The following is a 20939-nucleotide window of genomic DNA, read 5'->3' on the forward strand; positions in this document are numbered from 1 at the left end:
AGAATTTTATGTGCTTTTATCCATACAAAGCTCTCATTGTTCTAAACAACGTTCTGAAAACTTCAGAGTGTGATCTCCAAGGGTTTTTTTGTTATGATTTTTTTGAATGACCACCCATGGTACTGGGACATGTCCCACTACATACCACTTGTGGTATGTACTCGGACACTTGTGGTATGTACTCGGACATGTCCAAGTACCATGGGTGGTCATTCAAAAAAATCATAACAAAAACCCTTGGATATCCCACTCTGAAATTTTCAGAAAGTTGTTTAGAACAATGAGAGCTTTGTATGAAAAAAAAAACAACTATTTCTAGATGCTTTACTCAGAAAGAACTTTCAAATAGCTTTTACTTGGTATTTTACTTAGTCTCTAGGTGCAATAGGAGCTGAGATACAGCAGTTTAATCATTGGCCGGTCGGCGTAAATCGGGCTGTTTGGGTCGATGTTCAATGACTCATATCTTGGACACCAGTTCAGCAAAAAATCTAAAATTTTGGTTTTGGGAGTTTCTCATAGGGGTCTATCATGTTTTGCATTTCATTTATTTAGTGATGGTGATTTGGAGTAGTTTTACGATTCAAAGATTATTTCACTTTAGTAAGTATGTTTTACTATTTTGAGTATGTTCACTATATTTCAAGTCTGTTTGTACTGTGCCTTGTCTAAGTATATTTCTCATAAGCATGTGCCCCATTTTGGCAAAATTTTTCTTAATTCAACATTACTGCTGGGTTTGCGAAATGAATTCCACTAGAATTCCTCAAAAAACATCATTTCATCTCTCAATATGAAACTTCAATTATAGTTCATAAAAGAAAGCCAAAAAGTTACCTAGACTATCTACTTCTTGAAGTTGGACTTTCTCAAAGGACTTGAAGATTTTGACCATAACAAAACACTTCAAAAAAGAAAACCAAAAAACTACCTAGATTATCTACTTCTTGAATTTGAACTTCTTCAGAGGACTTGAAGATTTTGACCTTAACAAAACACTTAAAAAAAGAAAACCAAAAAATTACCTAGATTATCTACTTCTTGAATTTGAACTTTCTCAGAGGACTTGAAGATTTTGACCTGTGTATCACTTTTGTCAACTTGATAGTAGTAGACATGATAGCCAGCAATGAGACCATTGGGAAATTCTGGTTCTTCCCATTTCAGTTTCACAGTTGTATTTGTTACATCAAGGATTGAAACATTTCTTGGGGCAGTTGGTTCTGTTAGAAAAAGAAGCCATCATTATTATTTGCAGTGACAACCTTGATAATGCTTTATGTCAAAGTAAAAAGAAAAAAGATACAAAAAAGGCACAATAAGTAAATAGCCAATTAATGAAAGATCAAAATGTCCAGTAACAAAGATGCAGTAAAAAAAATACAAGCCCAAAACAAATACAGGTTGAACAAATAGGAATCATTTAGGTTAAAGGGTGAAAATTATAACATAAATTCAAAAGTTTGGATAAGCAACTGGGCCAAAAAATACCTGAGTCTCTGGTACAAGACTGCTACTTACATATGGATTTACTATAATTTTTTATTATCAAAAAGGTAAGTGCTACTAGAGAAACTTGGAGATTTATTTTCAATTATCAATAAAAAGCCATCACAAGACCATGATATTGGACCATAACAACTGCCCTGATGTTACCCAGGGGCAGTTCAATACCAGGAGCCTAGCTTTTAGAACATTTCACTGGGAATGTTTCTTATATTTCCCATTTTATATATTTTTGTTTTTGCCTTCTTTTCCATGTGAGGAGGGCATAGCCTCTCCCCTACCTGCACCTATGGGTGGTGGAGTTTGTAGCTGGGCAAGTTCAGAGATTTTTTCTGGCAATTATTTACTACATAATTAATAAAGTAACAAGGAATGTAAACAGGGATTGTATGTTGCTATTCAAATTTGTATTTTGTATTATACTATGCACACTCCACAGCATATTATGCCTCTCAATGCCAAATACTAAATCAAGATTTTTCCTTTGTCAAAACCAAAGGTTCTCAATCCTTTTCAGGTTATGACTAAAAGAAAAACACCAGCTCTACCCATGGCTCCATCAATTTTAATTTTTTTTATAATTGACCTTCTTCTAAAATTGCAAAACTTACCTTTTTTAAATAGAGTAAGTCATTTAACAGCAAAAACCTACAAAACATGATTTTTTCCCTGAAATAATATAAAATATCTAATTTCAACTGTTGATGTAGCCATTGAGTCTGGACAGCCATTACAGTCTTGGTTGCAGCATCCAGTCAAGGTACAAATGCATCTGATGAGAGTTTGACAGACAGTTCAAGTGCACTTCGATTAGTTTAGTTTAAATATAAATTTTAAATTCAGAAAATTTCATTGAACATTAATTAATGATTTACTACAAACTTTTTAGATCTTGGAATAAAATTCAATATGGCAGTCCTCATATCTTGTTCAACATTAATTTTTAAGTGATTTGTACTTTTTATTACCAGGAGAGCCCTTCACTGTATTATTACAAGACTATAAATTAAGGAACTCTTCTTCTAAGGAAGTAAATTCAGCTTTCTGCCTGAATATTTTTTTAAACCATTTAATAAACTTTGGTAAGTGATTTTCAAAAAGTGATTTCAAATTGCAAGATTAATTAATTTCACTGGCCTAAAGAGGAAAAATAATCATTGCTACCTCCTTCATTAATTTTTACTCTTCTTATCTATTTTTTTTTTCTTTGAATGCAGAAATATTTTTTGAATTTTTGTTTACAAATTTTAGAATTCCAAAAAATTTGTCAAAGTGTTTACACAAATAAAAGAGATGTTTTTACTTCATAAACATTAGCCCTCCATCCATAAATTTGCAAATATTTAGCCCAGATTATATGTAAAACATGAATTTTCAATGAAAGAAGTCCAACTGTTTTCTTCATATATCTCTAATAAGAGCAAGGAGCATCAACAGCAAGAAGAAGCATGAAGAAAAAAATAGCTCATGGAAAATTCAATGAATAATTATAATTTGGCGTGTTTTTTTTCACATTAGAAGGGGGGAGTAAAGGGGTGTCCTTTTAAGAATAATACAAGTAAGTATTTATATTCATTTGTATGTTTTGAATAGTTTTCAGAAATTTAAAGGATCTTCTTCATGAGCAGCTAACCACTAACAAAGAACTGGGTATCTTAATGATACCACTATTTTTATTAAGCTACAGTATTTATTTCAGAAGAGGCACAGGAGCATTACCAAAAAAGGCCTGTTTATAGATTGCTAATTTTGTGTTCATATTTATGGTTTTGTTTGCCTTTTTGACTATTTATTCTCAGCCTCCCCCTTCTTCCAATGGTCTTAGATAATGCTACCATAAATACAAAAAATAGAACTTAATAACAGGGGCGTGATTTTCTATCAGGCAGGGGGGGGAGGGCACCATCCCCTTCCAGACCTTGATTCCCCCCTCCTGAAATTTAGTTTCTTCCAAAATGTTGTCAAAAATAAGATAAAACTGCATAATTCCAGCATCAACAGAAACAGATCAGTTTTTTAGTAAATATTTACCTTTTTAGTAGTAGAAGTTGTCTTTATATAGTAGCCTTCTATAAAGTAACTCTATAGTACCTTTATGGTAGCAAATCGTTTCGAGTTTTTTTTTAGTTTTTACCGTCATTCTCACTTGATTTGGGAAAATTGTCTCCAACTTTGCCCACCCCCCCCAGGATTTTGACAAAATTGTGCCCAGGCTTCATAATATGCCATATAGAGTATAGTCAGATTTTTATGATGAAAAGAGAAATCACCAATGTAACAGCACAAACACAAAAAAAAGGAAGGAAGACAGAAGGAGAAAGGAAGACTGTTTTCCTACATTAGTGATTAATGTAAATCAGCACTTGAATGAGGCCTTAACTCTACTCATCTATACAATCACATAGGTCAAACAGCATAGCCATACACAATCAACCATAAAGAATAATCCATGGACAGGCAGTTGTGTTGTCAGTAAGTATAAGTTGTCATTTACCAAACATTAAAAACAATAAAAAAAAGACAAAAAATTCAGAGGCAACAACCCAACACAAGGGCTCATCAGGAGAATACACACTTGCCTATAGGGTATTAGCACTTTAAATTCTCTACCCAGGCAAATGGCACACCTACCATAAAATACCTATGGTATCCCTGTGCTAGGTATCACCCCAAAAATATATGCCTATGAAAAAACAAATGTAGAACAACCAAGTAACACCAAAATAAGCTTATCATACCTTGGTTCTGGCCCTTGTATAATTATGATACAAATTTGCAATTTATATTAATACTAAACAATTATTAAAAATTTTCACTATATCAAATTATTCTCTATTGACATAAATGTGACCTAGATAAAAATCAAGGAACTAATATGATTCATATTTTAACTCATTTAACACAGTAGCTTAGCCTCTTTTTTTTTCATCCAATATTCAGCAAAATCACTCAGGCTAAAATGGGGTAAAATCCTACTTTAGCTACTTTTGGCTATCTTGGAAAGGGGTTAGGTTATGAAAATGAAACTTTCAGGGATGGGTTTATGTACTAAAATATGTCCCTGGAAGGTATTTTGAAGTAACTACCTCTACTCTTTCCCTCTCTGGAGGTCTCTGACCTTTAAAAATCTTTGTGTTATAAAAGTGAAGCCTTTCAAAATAGATCTTCTGCCTAAATGAAGTACAACAAAACAGATTTCAGCTTCACACTTAACCCAATCCCAATTTATGAAGTTTCAAAGGTCCACAAATACATTTCCTAAATTTTTATAAAAACCCATTAATATAGCTTGAAATTCTCCTCAAATAACAGGAATTGCATTTTTCAAAACCAAAAACAGAGAAAAAGAAATCAATAGCAGGAAATTAACATAGAATGTTATTTAGTCAAACTTTCAATAGGACTTAACAATCTAATACTATTCTAATTCAATCTTACTCTAATGGGATTTTCAGACCATTAGATCTAATGGGCATTCACTTGGATGCAAGTAGTGCTAATGAAATCACTAAAACATCATTATCAGAACTAGTCTATTATTATCTGGCATGTTGAAAATGTTTAAACTAACTGCCTGGTGATGAAAGTAGGCCTAGTAACATGAAAAAGAAGGAAAGATCTATTTACTGAGTTTTTAGCTAAATAGATCCAAAGGGACAGTAATTTGGTCTTAAAGATTAGCTATGTAAAACTGTAAACATAAAACCATAATTCTTATATTTTGATCTGAAATAGTCTTAAGACTTAGCAATCAGAAGAGGGTTAACATGGAAGCTTACTAATACCTTCCTAGAATATTTTTGGCCCCAGTTCTACTAATGAGTTTCATTTTCCTAACATACATCCTTTCTATGATAGCCAAAGTAAATAAAGTAGAATTTTACTGAGTAATATAATATGCTGAAAAGATAGCCAGCCTAAAATAAAGGATCAATAGCTACAGTTTTTATCTAATGATTGCTTTGTGTGTAGCCCATGGCTACATAGGCAGGGGACTGGAAATGAACTGTCAAAAACAAAATCATAATGATGATCATAAAATTGGTAGTCTAAAAAGTATCTTTTCAGTTCTAGCATGCATCCTTCTGGAAAGCAGCTATTCTAAGCCTTTCCCTCAGAGTAGGCTAGAGTACAATCCCTTCGAATTTAGGAATTTTTGGTAGTTTAAGAATATATCTATTTCTTGTTAGGCCTACTTTTGAGGTTCAGAAGATTTGTAAAATTCTAGTCCAGGGCATTTTGTTATCTTGAAAAGTAGTTGAGTTCGGTGAATGAAACTCTAAGGGAGTTAACCTCAATCCTTAGTGATGCATCGAAAGGTTGAAAAATAGAGAAATGTCAGAAGAATGAAAGCAGGCCTAGCCTAAATACCAGACCTACTAGCAAGCCACTGCAGCACCCAGTTCAAATGATCCTAAATAACAAACCTTTTGGAAGCAGGAGGCCAAAACTGATAGAGAAATTATTTAAGATAAAAATTAAAACGATATAATGGTCGAGATTCATGGTTAGGGTATAAAAACATTTAAATATCAGGAAATCAACACAGGTCAATAACACGCCATGTTTGTTTTGATACTTGAGAGCCATCTACGTAAGGCGTATACCTATTTATCACTGATGGCACTGTTAGAAAAAGTTCAGTTGAAAAACACCTGTAGTGGCAATGCGGCATTGACCTCAGCTTTGTAATTCGGGATCAAGAGTTAGAACTCAGCTGCAGCAAGACACAGCAGAGTTCTGAATCTGGTGGTAGTATTATGCAAAAGAGTTGCCCAAAAAAGAAGAAGACGAAAAAACACTGTCACTTACACTATTTATAGAACTACATAAATTTACTCAAACTAATAAATGGTTAAGCATAAATTTCAGTTGGGACATTGCATATAAGTAAATATCCTTTAAACTATTAAGACTATTGGCAATATGTAAGGCAGATGCGGATAACTTTATTTTGTCAATGAAATTTTGTAATATTATTGTTGGGTGGCGTTATATTTTTTTTTGTCACTTATTGAAGAAAAAAACAAAGGGTGTCTTCACTCCTACCAATGCGAAATAATGGCTTTCTCATTTTCAAGATGGGCAAGGCTCCAAGTCTCCAGTAAAGGGTTTCTACCATGGTTCTCTGTTTACTTTGATCTTCTGACAATCTCTAGGAGATACAAGGCTCTCTTTTTTAAAAAAATTGGAAAATTTATTTTCGCGTAGAACTTTACTATTGAAACAAATTTACACAATATAATTATTCCTGAATTAGGTTTACATGAAAAATTTTTGTCATCAAACAGTTTTTTTTAAGACGTCTTAAACATTCTATTACTAAAGGCTGTAGTTTCCTCTTCTACTGTAGTTGCTGTATCTAATCTAGCAGCTTCTGATGCAAAGATGATTAATGGCAAAGCCTTGACTTAGAAAGCCATTCTAAAGCTTTGGAAAACAAATTTTAGACATTCAAACAAGAGGACTTGTCAGTGCTGATGTATAAGTTTCAATTGTTATTTATCATCCTAACACAGTGTCATAATACACTTCAAGCAGAAGATAGCCTACTCCTCTGAACAGGGGGCAGCTGCTCCTCCCCAATAATATGGAGAAAACATATTATATATACCATTCCCCTTGATCATCCGGATATAGAACCCTCTTGCCCGCTCAATAAAAATTCTGGAGTTTCGCCTCTGCCCCTAGAATCTTAAGCCACAAAGGATCAATCTGGGACAATAATCTCTTGAGGTCAGGACGTTGCATCTACATTTTAAATTAGGTAGAACTTACTGAAGAAATATTACCGTTAGTATATTTGAATTATAGTAAGGAGGGGGGTCTTTATCTTCATAATATCAGCAGATTTTAATACCACAGAGCTAAAGAGAGGCGGGATGGGGGTAATCTCAAAGGCAAAACGTGCAAAAATGAAGAAAGCTATAGGTTAAATTACAAAACTCTTTAAGACTCTGAGGGCATGGTTTGAATTCCACCCTTTCTCTTGACATGCCAGCCTGAGTTGGTGAATAAATATAACCAATTCTAACTTAAAAAATATGATATATTGTAGAAATGATTTATGAATGAATCATCATTAGTTTTCTTGCTAATTCATTGCTTTTTTTCTCTTTTTAATTCACTAGGATTCACTAGGATTATCAATTTTTTCTAAGACGCCTCTGGCTTTCGCAATTATATATTTACCGGCTGTACGAATGGTTATCCTACACAACCGTAATAATTTTTCAGATAAAAATAATAGTTTATACACTGGCGAATCCAGAAGGGAGGTGGGGAGAACTTCCCCCTTCCCTTTCATCCAAGCTTTATTCTGGTGCCCTCATACCAGGTTATTTCTGTTTTCATTCTTTTTAAATAAACTTGTCAATTTGGTCTATTATTGGCGAACTTGGCATATTCCCCCCCACCAAGATTTTGATCAAAATCTACCTTTGAGTTTATAAGATACAAAACTGGATACTTGTGATGGGGCAATAAGAAAGACGTTGTGTTAAAAAACATAAATTTAATAGGAGGACATGTTTTCATACAAGGAAAGTTTTCCAGGGAGATCGTAAATCTAAATTTGACAAAAAATAACATTATTCCTTTTCAATTACTGTAACAGACTTATCCGAAGCTTAACCTCCAACTGGTTTGCCTCTTACGGAAGATAAGGTATCAGGGAAATTTTCCGGGGGGGGGGAGGGGGGTCGGGAAAGTGTTTTATACCTTCATTTGTATTGAAAGGGTAATCACTTGGATTAATCTTGGAGGGTGGGGCCCAGTTTTAAATTTATTTGAGCTGAAATATTTTACAGTTTTGCTCTCAAGGTTATGTCATTTTATTTCTAATGGGCTATGATTATTTAGAATTTATTTCCTTCATATATCCCAATTTGATTTTGTCAATTAACAATTTTGTTCAAAACTCATGTGCTTGCATCCCCCTATCTAGTAAAAATACTTCAAAATCCGAACCAGTTTAATTATCCATTTCTTAAGACAAAGGATAGAATGGCATACCTCCTTCATCAGTGAACACCATTGTAGTGACTGGTGGCCCAAGCCCTTCTGGGTTGAAAACTTGCAGCGTTATTATATATTCCTTGAAAACTTCCAAATCTTGAATTGTGTAAAACTGAAAATAGAACCCTTTATAAGCTCTTAGACACTATAATATTTAATTCCTAATTAGAACTAAAATTGTCAAAATCTACAATAAAATAAAAACATATTTTTCAATTCTTTTCACACTTATTAGTGAAGTGTTCATACGAGGCTTATCAAGAGAGGCAGGGGTTGAGAACTAATAGCGTTGAATCAGTAGACTTTAATACCAACCTAGACTGCTGAATTTTAAGTTGTAAACTTGGAAGCTAGAAAGTAATTTAGGCAAATTTTTCGGTAAATGAAGCCCTTCTTCCCATGAACTTCTAATATCAATTAATAGAAACTACAAAACTAATAAAGTTATTCAATTTAGATTTTGCAGTTGTCAAGTGTTTTAGGAGTTTTAAGCATTAAAAACTTTTAGGAATTTTAAGCATTAAAAATTTTTAGGAGTTATAAGCATTAAAAATTGGAAATGTACATAATTGCTCATTAATATGCAATTAAATGTATACTAACTATATATCTGAAGTTTATCTTCAGAGGAGAGTGAGCCTTGAGAGCAGCCAGAGGTTTCTTTAGGGGGAAAGCCAGAAGAAAACCATTTTAAAAGAAAAAAGGGGGGGCAAGCAAATTGGCCCAAGAACTAGATATGAATCGAAAAATTCATTTCAAGTAGCTTAAATACACATAAAAAAAAGCTTTACAAATGCCACAAATTCATGATACATCCCAACCCCTTTGTTCAAGTAGCTTAAATACAAAATGAAAAATTCAATTCTAGTGTCTTAAATACATATAAAAGAAGTTTTACAAATACCACAAATTTATAATACGTGCCAACCCCCTTCTTCTATTCTTGTTACCCCATTTTTAAAACCCCTATTTGGAAGAAATTCTTGTTCGACATTAATTTTACATAGCCTGAATTTCTATATTAGTCAGTTTAAGCAAAATGAGGTCACAAAAAAATTATTCCAACATTTAGCAAATGTACGACAAAAAAAAAATATTGACATAAGATAAACATCCTTATTGGGTACCAGGGGAAACAACGAGAGAAGACAACTACTTCCTTCGCATCGCTCGTGAGCAATACAAGAGTAGCAAAAACTCGCCAAAATTTATACCTAAATAAAGCACTATTTATTTTGTTCTTTTTATGCTTGCCAGTAAGGTATTTGGTAGTAGTTCTTTTGGGTAGTAGAGGGAGTTGAGAACACAGGTTTCTCGTATCCTTAGATTAACGATGTCAAATTCAACTCTTAAATTTTAAGGGGGAGACTAGGAATCTAACTTTTTAAAATTATCTTAGGCTAATCTTAAGGTAATTCATGGCAAATTTTTCTTCCCTTTTTTTATCAATCAACTGAGAATCAAAAGCTAAAATTAGTCACTCAATTCAACTTTTAAGGCTGACAAGTATTTTAAGGATTAAAATTTAATACAAAGAAGAAACGATCAAAAAATGGGAGCTTCTAAGGCCAGACAAAAATATTGAAAAACAAAACGAATATTTCAGGAGAACAATCGCCTCTCTTGTTCATTACAAAAAAAAGAATTCAAGGAAAATACAAAAAAAATGTAAAAAGACAAAGAAAACCAAAACAACGCGAAGAATAAACGTGAGAAAACAAATCAATAAAAATAAAATTCAAAGATGAATAAAAAAATAATAAAAGCCGAAATTAGAAGAATTACAAGCAAAATCACTCACCTATACCCATAATTAGTAAAAAAAAAAATCCAAAAACTTAAGACTGCTCCCGAAGGAAACTGGTATTGACTGGCTAGCAAAAAAGATCATTCGCCAAGCAAACGACCAACAATCAAATTGATCTTTTTTCTTTATGTTATGGCAGGTCAGTGTGGCTTTATTTGAGTGACCATTTTTGAAACAACAAGTATTGGGAGATATTTTGAATTGGCGAATAAACAGAGGATTTTCCAACTGGTTTTTAAAAGGAATGAATTTAAAAAGAAGCATCATTGATGAAATTTTAATTCATATCACACAGTATATCAAAATTCACATAGCATTGCATCTTCCGTAATTTTTTTCTTCGAAAAAAAGTTCTTTGTTTTCATTTCTCTTTTTTTTTCAGGTGTAAAATATAAGTTCCTCTTGTTTATACTATTATTTTGGGTCTCTGTATCGTTAATTATTTTTTACTTTCCAGTGTTTCACACTGAATGCTAAATTCCCTCTACGTTTCTTAGTAACTCTTTGGTTGATCAGCATCAACAAAGTTTTCCAATTTTTTACATCTTGAGAGAGTAACTTTCTAATTAGATATTCGGGAAAGTTTCCATGACAAGTTATGAAAGCGGAATATGGAAAGCAGAAAACAAACTACTCATAGAATAGGAATGCACTACGGGAAACTAAAAGAATTATTGTTGACATTTAAAAGAGAAAATTGTTTATATTGATAAGGGGGGAAACAACGATAATCTCTAGTCAATGAAGTGTTTTACCTGGCATTAGACAAACTTCTAAATAGTATCCCAGAGCAAGCGTAAAAATCACTATTCTGTTTAATAGCCTCTAAATATAGTATAGTCTATTATCAAATGTTCGTGGTAATAAATTGTAGGCTAAGTGACGAGCGATATGGCTCAATAGTAACCGAAACTCTAAGAATAGAGTCTTGATAACAATACATACATAAAAAGAATCGAATTTTGATGCTTATTCTAAATATCCTAAGTTCATCAAACTTAATAGTACCCATCAAAACTTACGACCCTGAGAATATTTGCTAAATTTTTGAAAAAGGGGAAAAACACCCCAAAGCACCAAGTGATTTTTATGCCAATCACTCTGTCAGATTCAGCATACCAGAAAACCATACTTGAGGGATTTCAAGCTCCTATTTACAAAAATATGGAATTCTAGATTTTTTGCCAGAAGAAAGATCACAGATGCGTGTTTATTTGTTGCTTTTTCCCCCCAGGGGTGACCAGGATCTTACGTGGAAGGATCTTTCCATGGAGGAATATTTCACGGGGAAGGGAATTTTCCAAGGAATTTTCCGAATGGAATCCAAATTTTCTGGAACAGAGGCTAAACGAACAGAAATTAAATTGAAAAAAAAAAGTTTTTCAAATAAAAGTAAGGAGTCACATTAAAACTTAAACAAAGATAAGTTATTCTGTATATGAGGGGGTAGCCCCCTCTTCAATACCTCGCTCTTTACGCTAAAGTTTTTTAGCGCTATTAAAAGATCTATTTATTCTAATTAAACGGTTTCTGTGATTTATGAGTCATTCTTAAATAATTGGGACAAAATTCGAACTTCAGCGTAAAGAGCGAGGTTTTGACGAAAGGGCGACTCCCTCCTATGCGTAATAATTTAAGTTCGTTTTAACTTTTAATGGTACTCATTACTGTCAGTTGAAAAAAGAAACTTTTTTTTAATTTAATACTAATTAAGGGTCTATTACAGCCTAAATAGTAATTAAAATTAGACTTAAAATAAAATTTGTTTCTCCCTTGCCTAAATTCGAGATTAATATATATATTTGTTTACTTTGTTTGCAATGTCCATATTCTACCCAAGTGAAGAATATAAACTGCCTAAACTTCAATATGTCCAAAATTAAGAATTTTACAAAAACAATATCCCTGTTGTCACCACAAAGAATGCAGAAACGTCTTCCCAATGCAAGGTCAGTGCTGTGGCTCCAGCATTTTTAATAAAAAAAAAACAAGTTTTTTGAAATGAAAGTAAGGAGCGACATTAAAACTTAAAACGAACAGAAATTACTCCGTATATGAAAGGGGCTTTTCCTCCTCGACACCCCGCTCCTTGCACTAAAGCTTGATTCTTTCTCGCAACTCTACTTTTTAAAACAATATAAAACTTTCGCGTAAAGAGCGGGGTGTCGAGGAGGAAAAGCCCCTTTCATATACGGAGTAATTTCTGTTCGTTTTAAGTTTTAATGTCACTCCTTACTTTCAGATAAAAAAGCTTGTTTTTTTTATTTAATTTCTGAAAGTTTTTGAATTGATACATGTCTGATTTTGGCTCTCCGTACATAAATTATTAAAATGAAATTTTCATATTAATTCTTTTTTTGGCTAAATGGTTTTCTCTTAGTTTTGATCAGACGATTTTGAGAAATAAGGGGTGGGGAAGGAGATCTAGAAGCCCTCCAATTTTTGGGTTACTTAAAAAGGCATATAGAACTTTTATTTTTTAACGAACGTTTTTATTAGTAAAAAATATACGTAACTTAAGAATTAACCTACGTAACAAACTTTTATATTCTTATATTTTTATTATATATATGAGGGTATTTGTCCCCTCGTTAATACCTCGCTCTTTACACTAAATCTTAAGTTTTGTACCAATTTTTTAAGAATGACCCCTGAATCAGAAAGACTGTAGAAGAAATAATTGAAATTACTAAAAATAATTTAGCATAAAGAGCGAAGTATTTATCTCCTCCTATATACCTCGCTCTTTATGCTTAAGTATTTTTAGAACCACTCATATGCGTAATAATCTCTGTTCGTTTTAAGTTTTAATGCTTCTCCTTACTTTCAATTGAAAAAACTTTTTCGTGTTTATATTTTCATTGTTTGTTTTTTTAATAGTAATGCTTGAAAATCCTGCGCCCTTTTCATTGAATTTCTCTTCCCCCATGAAACATTCCTCCTAAGAAAGATCCTCCCATATAGCCCCCTCCCCTGAACCCCAAACCCAAACCAAAAAAAAATCCTCCTGAAAACGTCGGTACACTTCCCAATAACCAATACTGTATGTAAACATTGGTCAAAGTTTGTAACTTACAGCCCCTCCTCCAGGGACTGTGGGGGGTTAGTCATCCCCAAAGACATAGTTTTTATTGTTTTCGACTATGCGGAACAAAATGGCTATCTCAAAATTTGGATCCGTTGACTTTGGGGAAAAATGAGCGTGGGAGGGGGCCTAGGTGCCCTCCAATTTTTTTGGTCACTTAAAAAGGGCACTAGGACTTTTAATTTCCGTTAGATTGAGCCCTCTTGCAACACTCTAGGACCGCTTGGTCGATACAATGACCTCTGGGAAAAAACAAACAAAAAACAAACAAACAAACAAATAAACACGCACCCGTGATTTGTCTTCTGGCATAAAATACGAAATCCCACATTTTTGTAGATTGGACCTTGAATTTTTTTCACTAGGGTTCTCTGATACGCTGAAGGCGATGGCGTGATTTTCCTTAAGATCCTATGACTTTTAGGGGGTGTTTCCCCCTTTTTCCAAAATAAGGCAAATTTTCTCAGGCTCGTAACTTTTGATGACAAAGATTAAATTTGATGAAACTTATATATTTAAAATTAGCAGAAAAATACGATTCTTTTGATATATCTTTTAGCATCGAAATTCCGTTTTTTAGAGTTTCGTTTACTATTGAGCCGGGTCGCTCCTTACTACAGTTCGTTACCACGAACTGTTTGATTGGGTGGCAAGAAGGATCCATATCCCGATTTAGTTTTATAAACGGTTTTTATAAATAGTTAGTTTTTATAAATAGTTTTATTACATCCAAATTATTGTAGGGGAGGGGAAACTGCCCCCTCCCCCCGAAACGACCCGGGGGAGCGTCGTTTTCGGTAAACGACGCGGAGCGTCGACCCGGGAAACGCGAGATATATATATATATATATATATATATATATATATATATATATATATATATATATATATATATATATATATATATATATATATCATATAAACTTACTGGTAGTTCACAAGCATGAGCACTAGGAAATTGTAATTTATTTCCCCGTTTATTTCCTGAGACCAAGACTATGTCCCTCGGGTCTCTTTCACGATGTTAAGTCTAGTTTTTCCCTCTAAAGTATGTTTGAATAATTAGCAAAAGTACAGTTATTGTTTTCTACACTCCCAAGTATGCTTCAAGGGCAGTAAATTCCCTTCCAAAGGGAAAATGTATATTTTTCTATCCAAACAATAGCAGAAAAAAACAAGTGTTTTCTAAAGAACCTGTATTTAATAGCAAGTTCATAAATAGAAAACTTCATAATGTGGTTGACAATTTATTAAGTATAAAATTGAGCTATTTTTTATGATTTACTTCTTATTTATCACATTTCCGGTCTGTTACTAATTACTAATTTATCTTGTGGTACGAGGTACATGAGCAAATATAACTTTAAAAAAAATTTCATTGGTAGCGTCAAGGTGTTCACTTTTGATGTACCCTTCTCAACAACCCCGCCAATCAGCTCTTTATGAACTTAGGCCAGTATCAACTAGTCGCTCAAAAGAGAGGTGGAGACACCCATCTTGGGCCACTCATGAATGGCAAGAGGTGCTTGATCTTCAGAGTCGGTAGTAGCAAGAGGACTTCTTTCCCTTATCTCATATTGTTCCCGAGAGGTCTTTTCTAGTGCCACGGTTTGCACTTCATAGTGTCTAGGGATATCGACCTTCCAGGAATGAACATAGCAGTTCATCCGATGTCGGGAGCGAACTCCCTCAAAACACCTGTCCTCGTGATCAGACAGTGGGTAGGACGGTCAGTGGCTAGACGGTGACTGTAATTAGCATTAGCAAGCCCCTATTTATGCCCCTACTACTCCTTTCCTCTAAAATCACAAATCAGCAGGTCGGAATGGTCCAGACACTACCCCTACTCTACCTCTGGCTCGGTGACGACAGTAATTAGTAGAAATAGGCCCCTATTTGTGCCTCCTATTCTCACGGGCACTAAGAGAATTTTGTTACCATTAACACTTAAGATTAAAAAAAACATTTGCCTGGGAAAAATGTCATAGTTTCGTCGAATAGTTACAAATCATCACCTTTGTTATATATTTTCAGTAATTTCAACTCCCCGTAAAAGGAGGGTGAGACCAAAGTACAATTTGTAATTTTTTTCATTTTTTGCATTGCGACACATGTTAATATCCTCATACTTAAGCATATAATACTAATTAATCCTCTTTTGATGGTCCTTAGCGACGGAAGAATTTCATCCTCCTCACCCATTTCCAAATGGGTAATTATTTCTACTCTCCACAACAAATCCTACGCAAAGCCTTCAGTTATTATCTTTTTTTTTAAATCAATGCGGATTACCGTGAATAGGCCATGGACAAGATAATCACCACCATTTGCACAGAAAAAGATGTTTCTGAATAAATAGCGAAATTCATTTTAAAAAAAAAGGACTACAGTATAAGAATATGTGTAACTTGGAAGAGTCGAAGCTGGCGCTAGTGTCTAAAATAACCCCCAACGCTATCTAGCGCTGATCGTTTTGTGGTATTTTTTTTTTCAAGCTTGGTATCGATGCCTCATTAATATTGTGAAATAATGACATTTCAACAAATGCTGCAGTCCCATATATCCCATAAAAATTCCCCGGGGAACGATATCTTTCAGTATCATGGCCATAAATGCTATGAAAAAAAACTGGTGGTACTAATTACCTGAAGCGGAGAATCTCCTACATGATCTGCCCAGAAAATATTGCACCCACGTTATTTTAGGAAAATGATTCAATCAATTCGCAAGATTGCCCAGTATTCTTTAAAATACATCCTTCCTGTTGAAACACACTTCTCCTAACGCAGGGGAATCAGGGTTGCCACCTGTAGCACGAAAGTACTATTTTAGCACTGTTAAAGTCAATTTTTTTCCGTTGTACCGAAAATCACTGCGTGGCACACAAATTTGGGCAAATGTTGCACTTTAAGAACTGACCATAGTGGCAACCCTGATGAGAATACGTCCCAAAAGCCCATTACATGGAGGTTCTTTAGTAAACTTGACGCAGTCGCCTTAATGTTCTCTAAGGTCCCCTTATTACCACCTCTTGTTGTTTAATCTTAAGGGACGAAAAGAAGTCGGGTAGGGACAAAACCAAGACTCTAAGGCAACCGGTGGAGCGTTAGTTGCCTGCCTCCGTTAGATAGTAAGTCCTTATAAAGGCGGTGCTTGTTGGAGAATTTTCATAGTTCACATTTTAGAATTTTTTGATCTCCCACCTGGCACAGGTGATTCGTTTCGTTTTTTTTTTTTTTTTTTTAAGAATTTTTAGGAACAAATTTGGCGTTGAATTTGCTTAAACTTTGACGTTGATTGGTTCACCAGACGAAACAAGCCTAAAATGAACCACTTTCTTGGATTCGAAAGGAACACTGATTTTTTTTTTTTTTTTTTTTTTTTTTTCTATTATTATTATTATTATTTCTGCGAAAGGAAATGGGATGCATCAATTTTACGACTAACTTTGTCTATACTTATTTTTGTATTCATAAAATTGGGTACATTAACCTATACAGTACTGAAATCTTGGATTTTCGTTGAGTTCGATTTGACTATCGAAGAGCTCGAAAACACCTCAATATTTAACTTTTAAGACTTTTTTAAATGTCCTTATACATTCGAGAAAAACCATTTTTTTTAGGAATCCCATCTTGGTTTAGAATCGGGATTAAAATACGGCGAGGCTTCCTACCTTCTCTCTACTTATTAGTGGTATTACCGTATTATTATCAAGAAAAAAAAATAATATTTAAGCCCATACCACAGTCTGAAATCCAATGGATGTTCTCCAGGGAAAAACATCATTCAGTATTCCCAGCCGTAAAAGCTAAGATCTGAGGAAAAGTTCTAGTGATAATAATTACCTCAATTGAAGGGTCCCTGATATATATTTCTTCAACGCTATCCGTATCCCCATCACGAGCTCTGTAGGCAAGTCGATATCCCAAAAATTCCCCGTGGAGTGTATTTTTGGCTGGCGCTCTCCAAGCGAGTTGAATAGAAGTTGAACTGACATTATAAGCGGAGGTAATCACAGGTTTTCCATCCGGGACTTGGAAAAGAAAAGAAGATTAGCCTTTCCAGATATTAAAAGTGAAGGATTACTTTCCTCTATAGAATTTGAAGTAAATAAAAGACGCAAAGGGATAGAAATCGATTTTGAAATATACCTAGATAAAAAAAAAGATAGAACGAACAAGATTACTCATTCAGTACATTGCATTAAGAGACACATATTTCACCTCATTCTTTACGCAGGCCTTCCAAGTTTGGGACATCCCTTTTTACCTGTAATTTCACCAGATGTTGGGGTAGCCTATTTAGATCACAAGAGCACCCTACTCTGGTTAGAATCAAACACTTGTAAAATGGCATTTAGTTTCACTCTTGTTTCAACAGATTTAAATCAGATACACAATGGCAAAATTTTGGGAGATGCGTATGAGAGAATTTGAGCCCATATAAAGTGCAAAAGAGCCCAGAAAGTGCATTAAGTCCAAAAAATATGGGATCCTTCAATGTATTTTCACAACAATTCTCACAAATCGCCTCTGTGTACATAACAAAGGGCTTTCATACAAAATATCGGGAAGGTTGATTTTCTGAAAAATTTAAATGCAAACAAGTCTAAAATAAGTTCTGGCCAAGCGTGGAGAAGGGGCTAATTGGAAAAATCTTAGTTAAATAGCGGAGGAAGGCATATATGGGGAATATATTTCAGGAAGGGGGATCACTACGTTACAACTTGCAAAAGAAAATTAAATCAAAATTACGGAAAATGTTTTAGGAGAATCGAAAGAACAGTGATGTTTCCGGGGTCAAAAAAAGTCCAGGTACGGCAAGGCACTGGGCCAAGGTTGCTGCGATATCGTACAGTCTCAAAGTAAGCAAAAGTAAATTGCCAAATTTTCGCATCGTCAACAGAAAAAAGTGCCGAAAATTGTTTATTATCTTGTTGCTTTTTTTTGACAAAGATTTTTGTTAGGAAACGATTTGGCCCGAATGTAATTAAGCATCAATAGCAAGTTTAATCTCCCATGAGTACTTTGCAAATGTTCTTAATAAATAAAAGGAATATACCACTTATGAAAAAAAGAAAATTGAAATGTTGGTTCTGCTTGAAATGATGTTGCAATCTAATTTAATAAGCCCCCCCCCCATTCATGCATCTGTATTCTTTATGGTGAGACTTCACCATATGCAAAAAATATTGCAAAAATGTTAATAGACAAAAGTTGATACGCATATGCAAAAATTCTATTGGCAAAACATATTGCTATTGAAAATTACCGCCATTTATTCTGAAGGTGGCAAGTGGTTTTGCATTTTTAGGTAAAATTAATTAGAAATTATGCTTTTCAATTTTTTTTTTTTTTTTTATTATTTTGTAGAGAGAAGCACTTTTATTACATATCACCAATATACAAAAGAACCACATCAGCCACTTTAGAAATTCAAAGATTTGTTAGCAGTGGCTGTAAAAACATTCAATGAACAAAAATACCAACAACGTTAACAAAAATATGAAATGAAATGAGACAAAAAAGTGGGAAAATAAAACAAAAGGAAAATAAAGAAGAAGAAGAAGAAGAAGAAGAAGACAGAGAGAGAAAGAGAAAGAGAAAGAGAGAGAGAGAGAGAGAGAGGAAAAAATCCTACTTAAAAAACAAGACAATAAGCCATCCCATTTAAATAATTCAATTGATCTCTCCCAAGAAGGTGGTTCTTCAGTCTACTCCTAAACTCGCTAACATTTTCTGATAACCTTATACTCGTTGGTAAAGAATCCCATACTACTGGTCCAGCAAACCTGGGACTAAAACTTGCCCTCTGAGTGCAAAATTCATGTCATATTATCTGGGAAACTTTGAAATACTATTATAGTCGGACGATATTAGAAATATTACCCTTCTATCCCCCCAAAGTGTTCAGATTTGAGATTTGATCCAGGTTTGAGCATTCTTCCGTCTATTGATGATGAATTTGAGACTAATTATAAAATAGTCAGCTCCACGATCAAAGTATTTTCGCGAGTCCATAATAGTCCACATACTTTTGGGATGTAGGGAGGAGTGTCATTAGAACATTTACCAAATTTGTTATCTACAAAGTCTACAATCTACAATATATAATCAATAATATTAAATTATATACAAATTACAATATACAGTAAACAAATATACAAATATACAGTATAGAATTACAACATACAATATACAAATTACAATATATAATCGATATATAATCTACAAAATATAACACAATAAGTAAAGAAAACCAAGATTTCCTCTCTGTTTTTAATCAATTCAAAGAAAGAAAACATTGGAACCCTAGCCCCTCCCCTCATAATGATGAGTTGCAGATTCTCGAAGTCAAAACAATTTGTATCCAAATGTTGAATCAATGTTGAAGCCAGTAATTAAAGCAATTGGATGTTAGGCTTATTCATTCGAATTATCTGGAAGAGCAAACCCTTGGCCACAAAACAAGATCTATCGATCAGACAAAAAGAAAACAAGAATTATTCCGAATATTCTTCTAGCAGGACAAAAGCAGCCACTTTTAATAGGCGGGAACACAAGTTTTTCAACTCTCATCAAGGAGGCACACTCGTGCCTCTTTAAAGAGGCGAACCAAGACAATGTTAAGCGATCTTCGATCAGTGGTCGCAGAGGGATGGGGAGGGATGCATTTCGTAGCACGAGCTCCAACTAAGGAACCTGCCAAATTTCATCCCTTTCCGACTTTTCCTTCATGGGGAAAATCTGGCCGAAAGTTTCGACCCCCCAACCCCCCCCCCTTTAACGTTGTCTGATCGGGCTGAAATTCACAAGTTAAGGTCCCGTAGGGCCCAGGAGCTTATCCGCGAAATTTCAGCTCGATCCGATAACTCCTTCCCTGTTTTCCAGAAACCACGCATAGCCACTTAATGTTCATGTTCTCCTTTTGTTTTTGTTTTTTTGCCACGCCTACAGGTCACAGCCGACACCGGATCTGGGTGTACGAAGACTCATTCGACGCGGAATTCTCCGAGTAATTTTGCTTGAAAGTTTCGTCGGAAAATCTTAACCCCCCGATTTTCTAGCTTAGAAAAACCCCATTTCCCCATAAGAGCCCATGTTAAGTTTTTTGTTGTTAAAAGTTACGAATTTCAACATTCAAGTATATCAAAATGATCAGCTCGACATGGTGAGACCGACTAAAAGCTTCGAAAAATTCTGTCTTAATCCGTAAAATTTTTATTTGAGAAAAATGACGGAAACACTTTTTTTTCTGCCACGCCTACAGGTCACAGCCGACATCAGATCTGGGTGTACGAAGACTCATTCGACGCGGAATTCTCCGAGTAATTTTCCTGGAAATTTTCGTCGGAAAATCTTAACCCCCCGATTTTCTAGCTTAGAAATTAATTTTTGAAATTCTTAAAAGTTATTTAAAAGTTATATTTATACACATGTAGGTATTTCGACTTCAAACATGCCCGGTTAGCTCAGTCGGTAGAGCGTGGGACTTTTAATCCTAAGGTCAAGGCTTTAAGTC

General features: G+C 34.3%; 1 protein-coding gene across 1 annotated transcript in view; it reads right to left on the bottom strand.

Moving 5' to 3' along the window:
* Positions 1–20939, bottom strand: part of LOC136033488 (tyrosine-protein phosphatase 99A-like) — a 177175-nt gene that overhangs the window by 48974 nt on the left and 107262 nt on the right. The window contains exons 6-8 of the mRNA XM_065714236.1: positions 17264–17451; positions 8521–8635; positions 1026–1223 (exon numbers count right to left, since the gene is read on the bottom strand). Coding sequence (XP_065570308.1) covers positions 1026–1223; positions 8521–8635; positions 17264–17451 — 501 coding nt within the window. The remainder of the gene's footprint in view (positions 1–1025; positions 1224–8520; positions 8636–17263; positions 17452–20939) is intronic.

This window comes from Artemia franciscana, chromosome 1 (assembly GCF_032884065.1).
Source record: "Artemia franciscana chromosome 1, ASM3288406v1, whole genome shotgun sequence".
Classification (NCBI taxonomy): Eukaryota; Metazoa; Arthropoda; class Branchiopoda; order Anostraca; family Artemiidae; genus Artemia; species Artemia franciscana.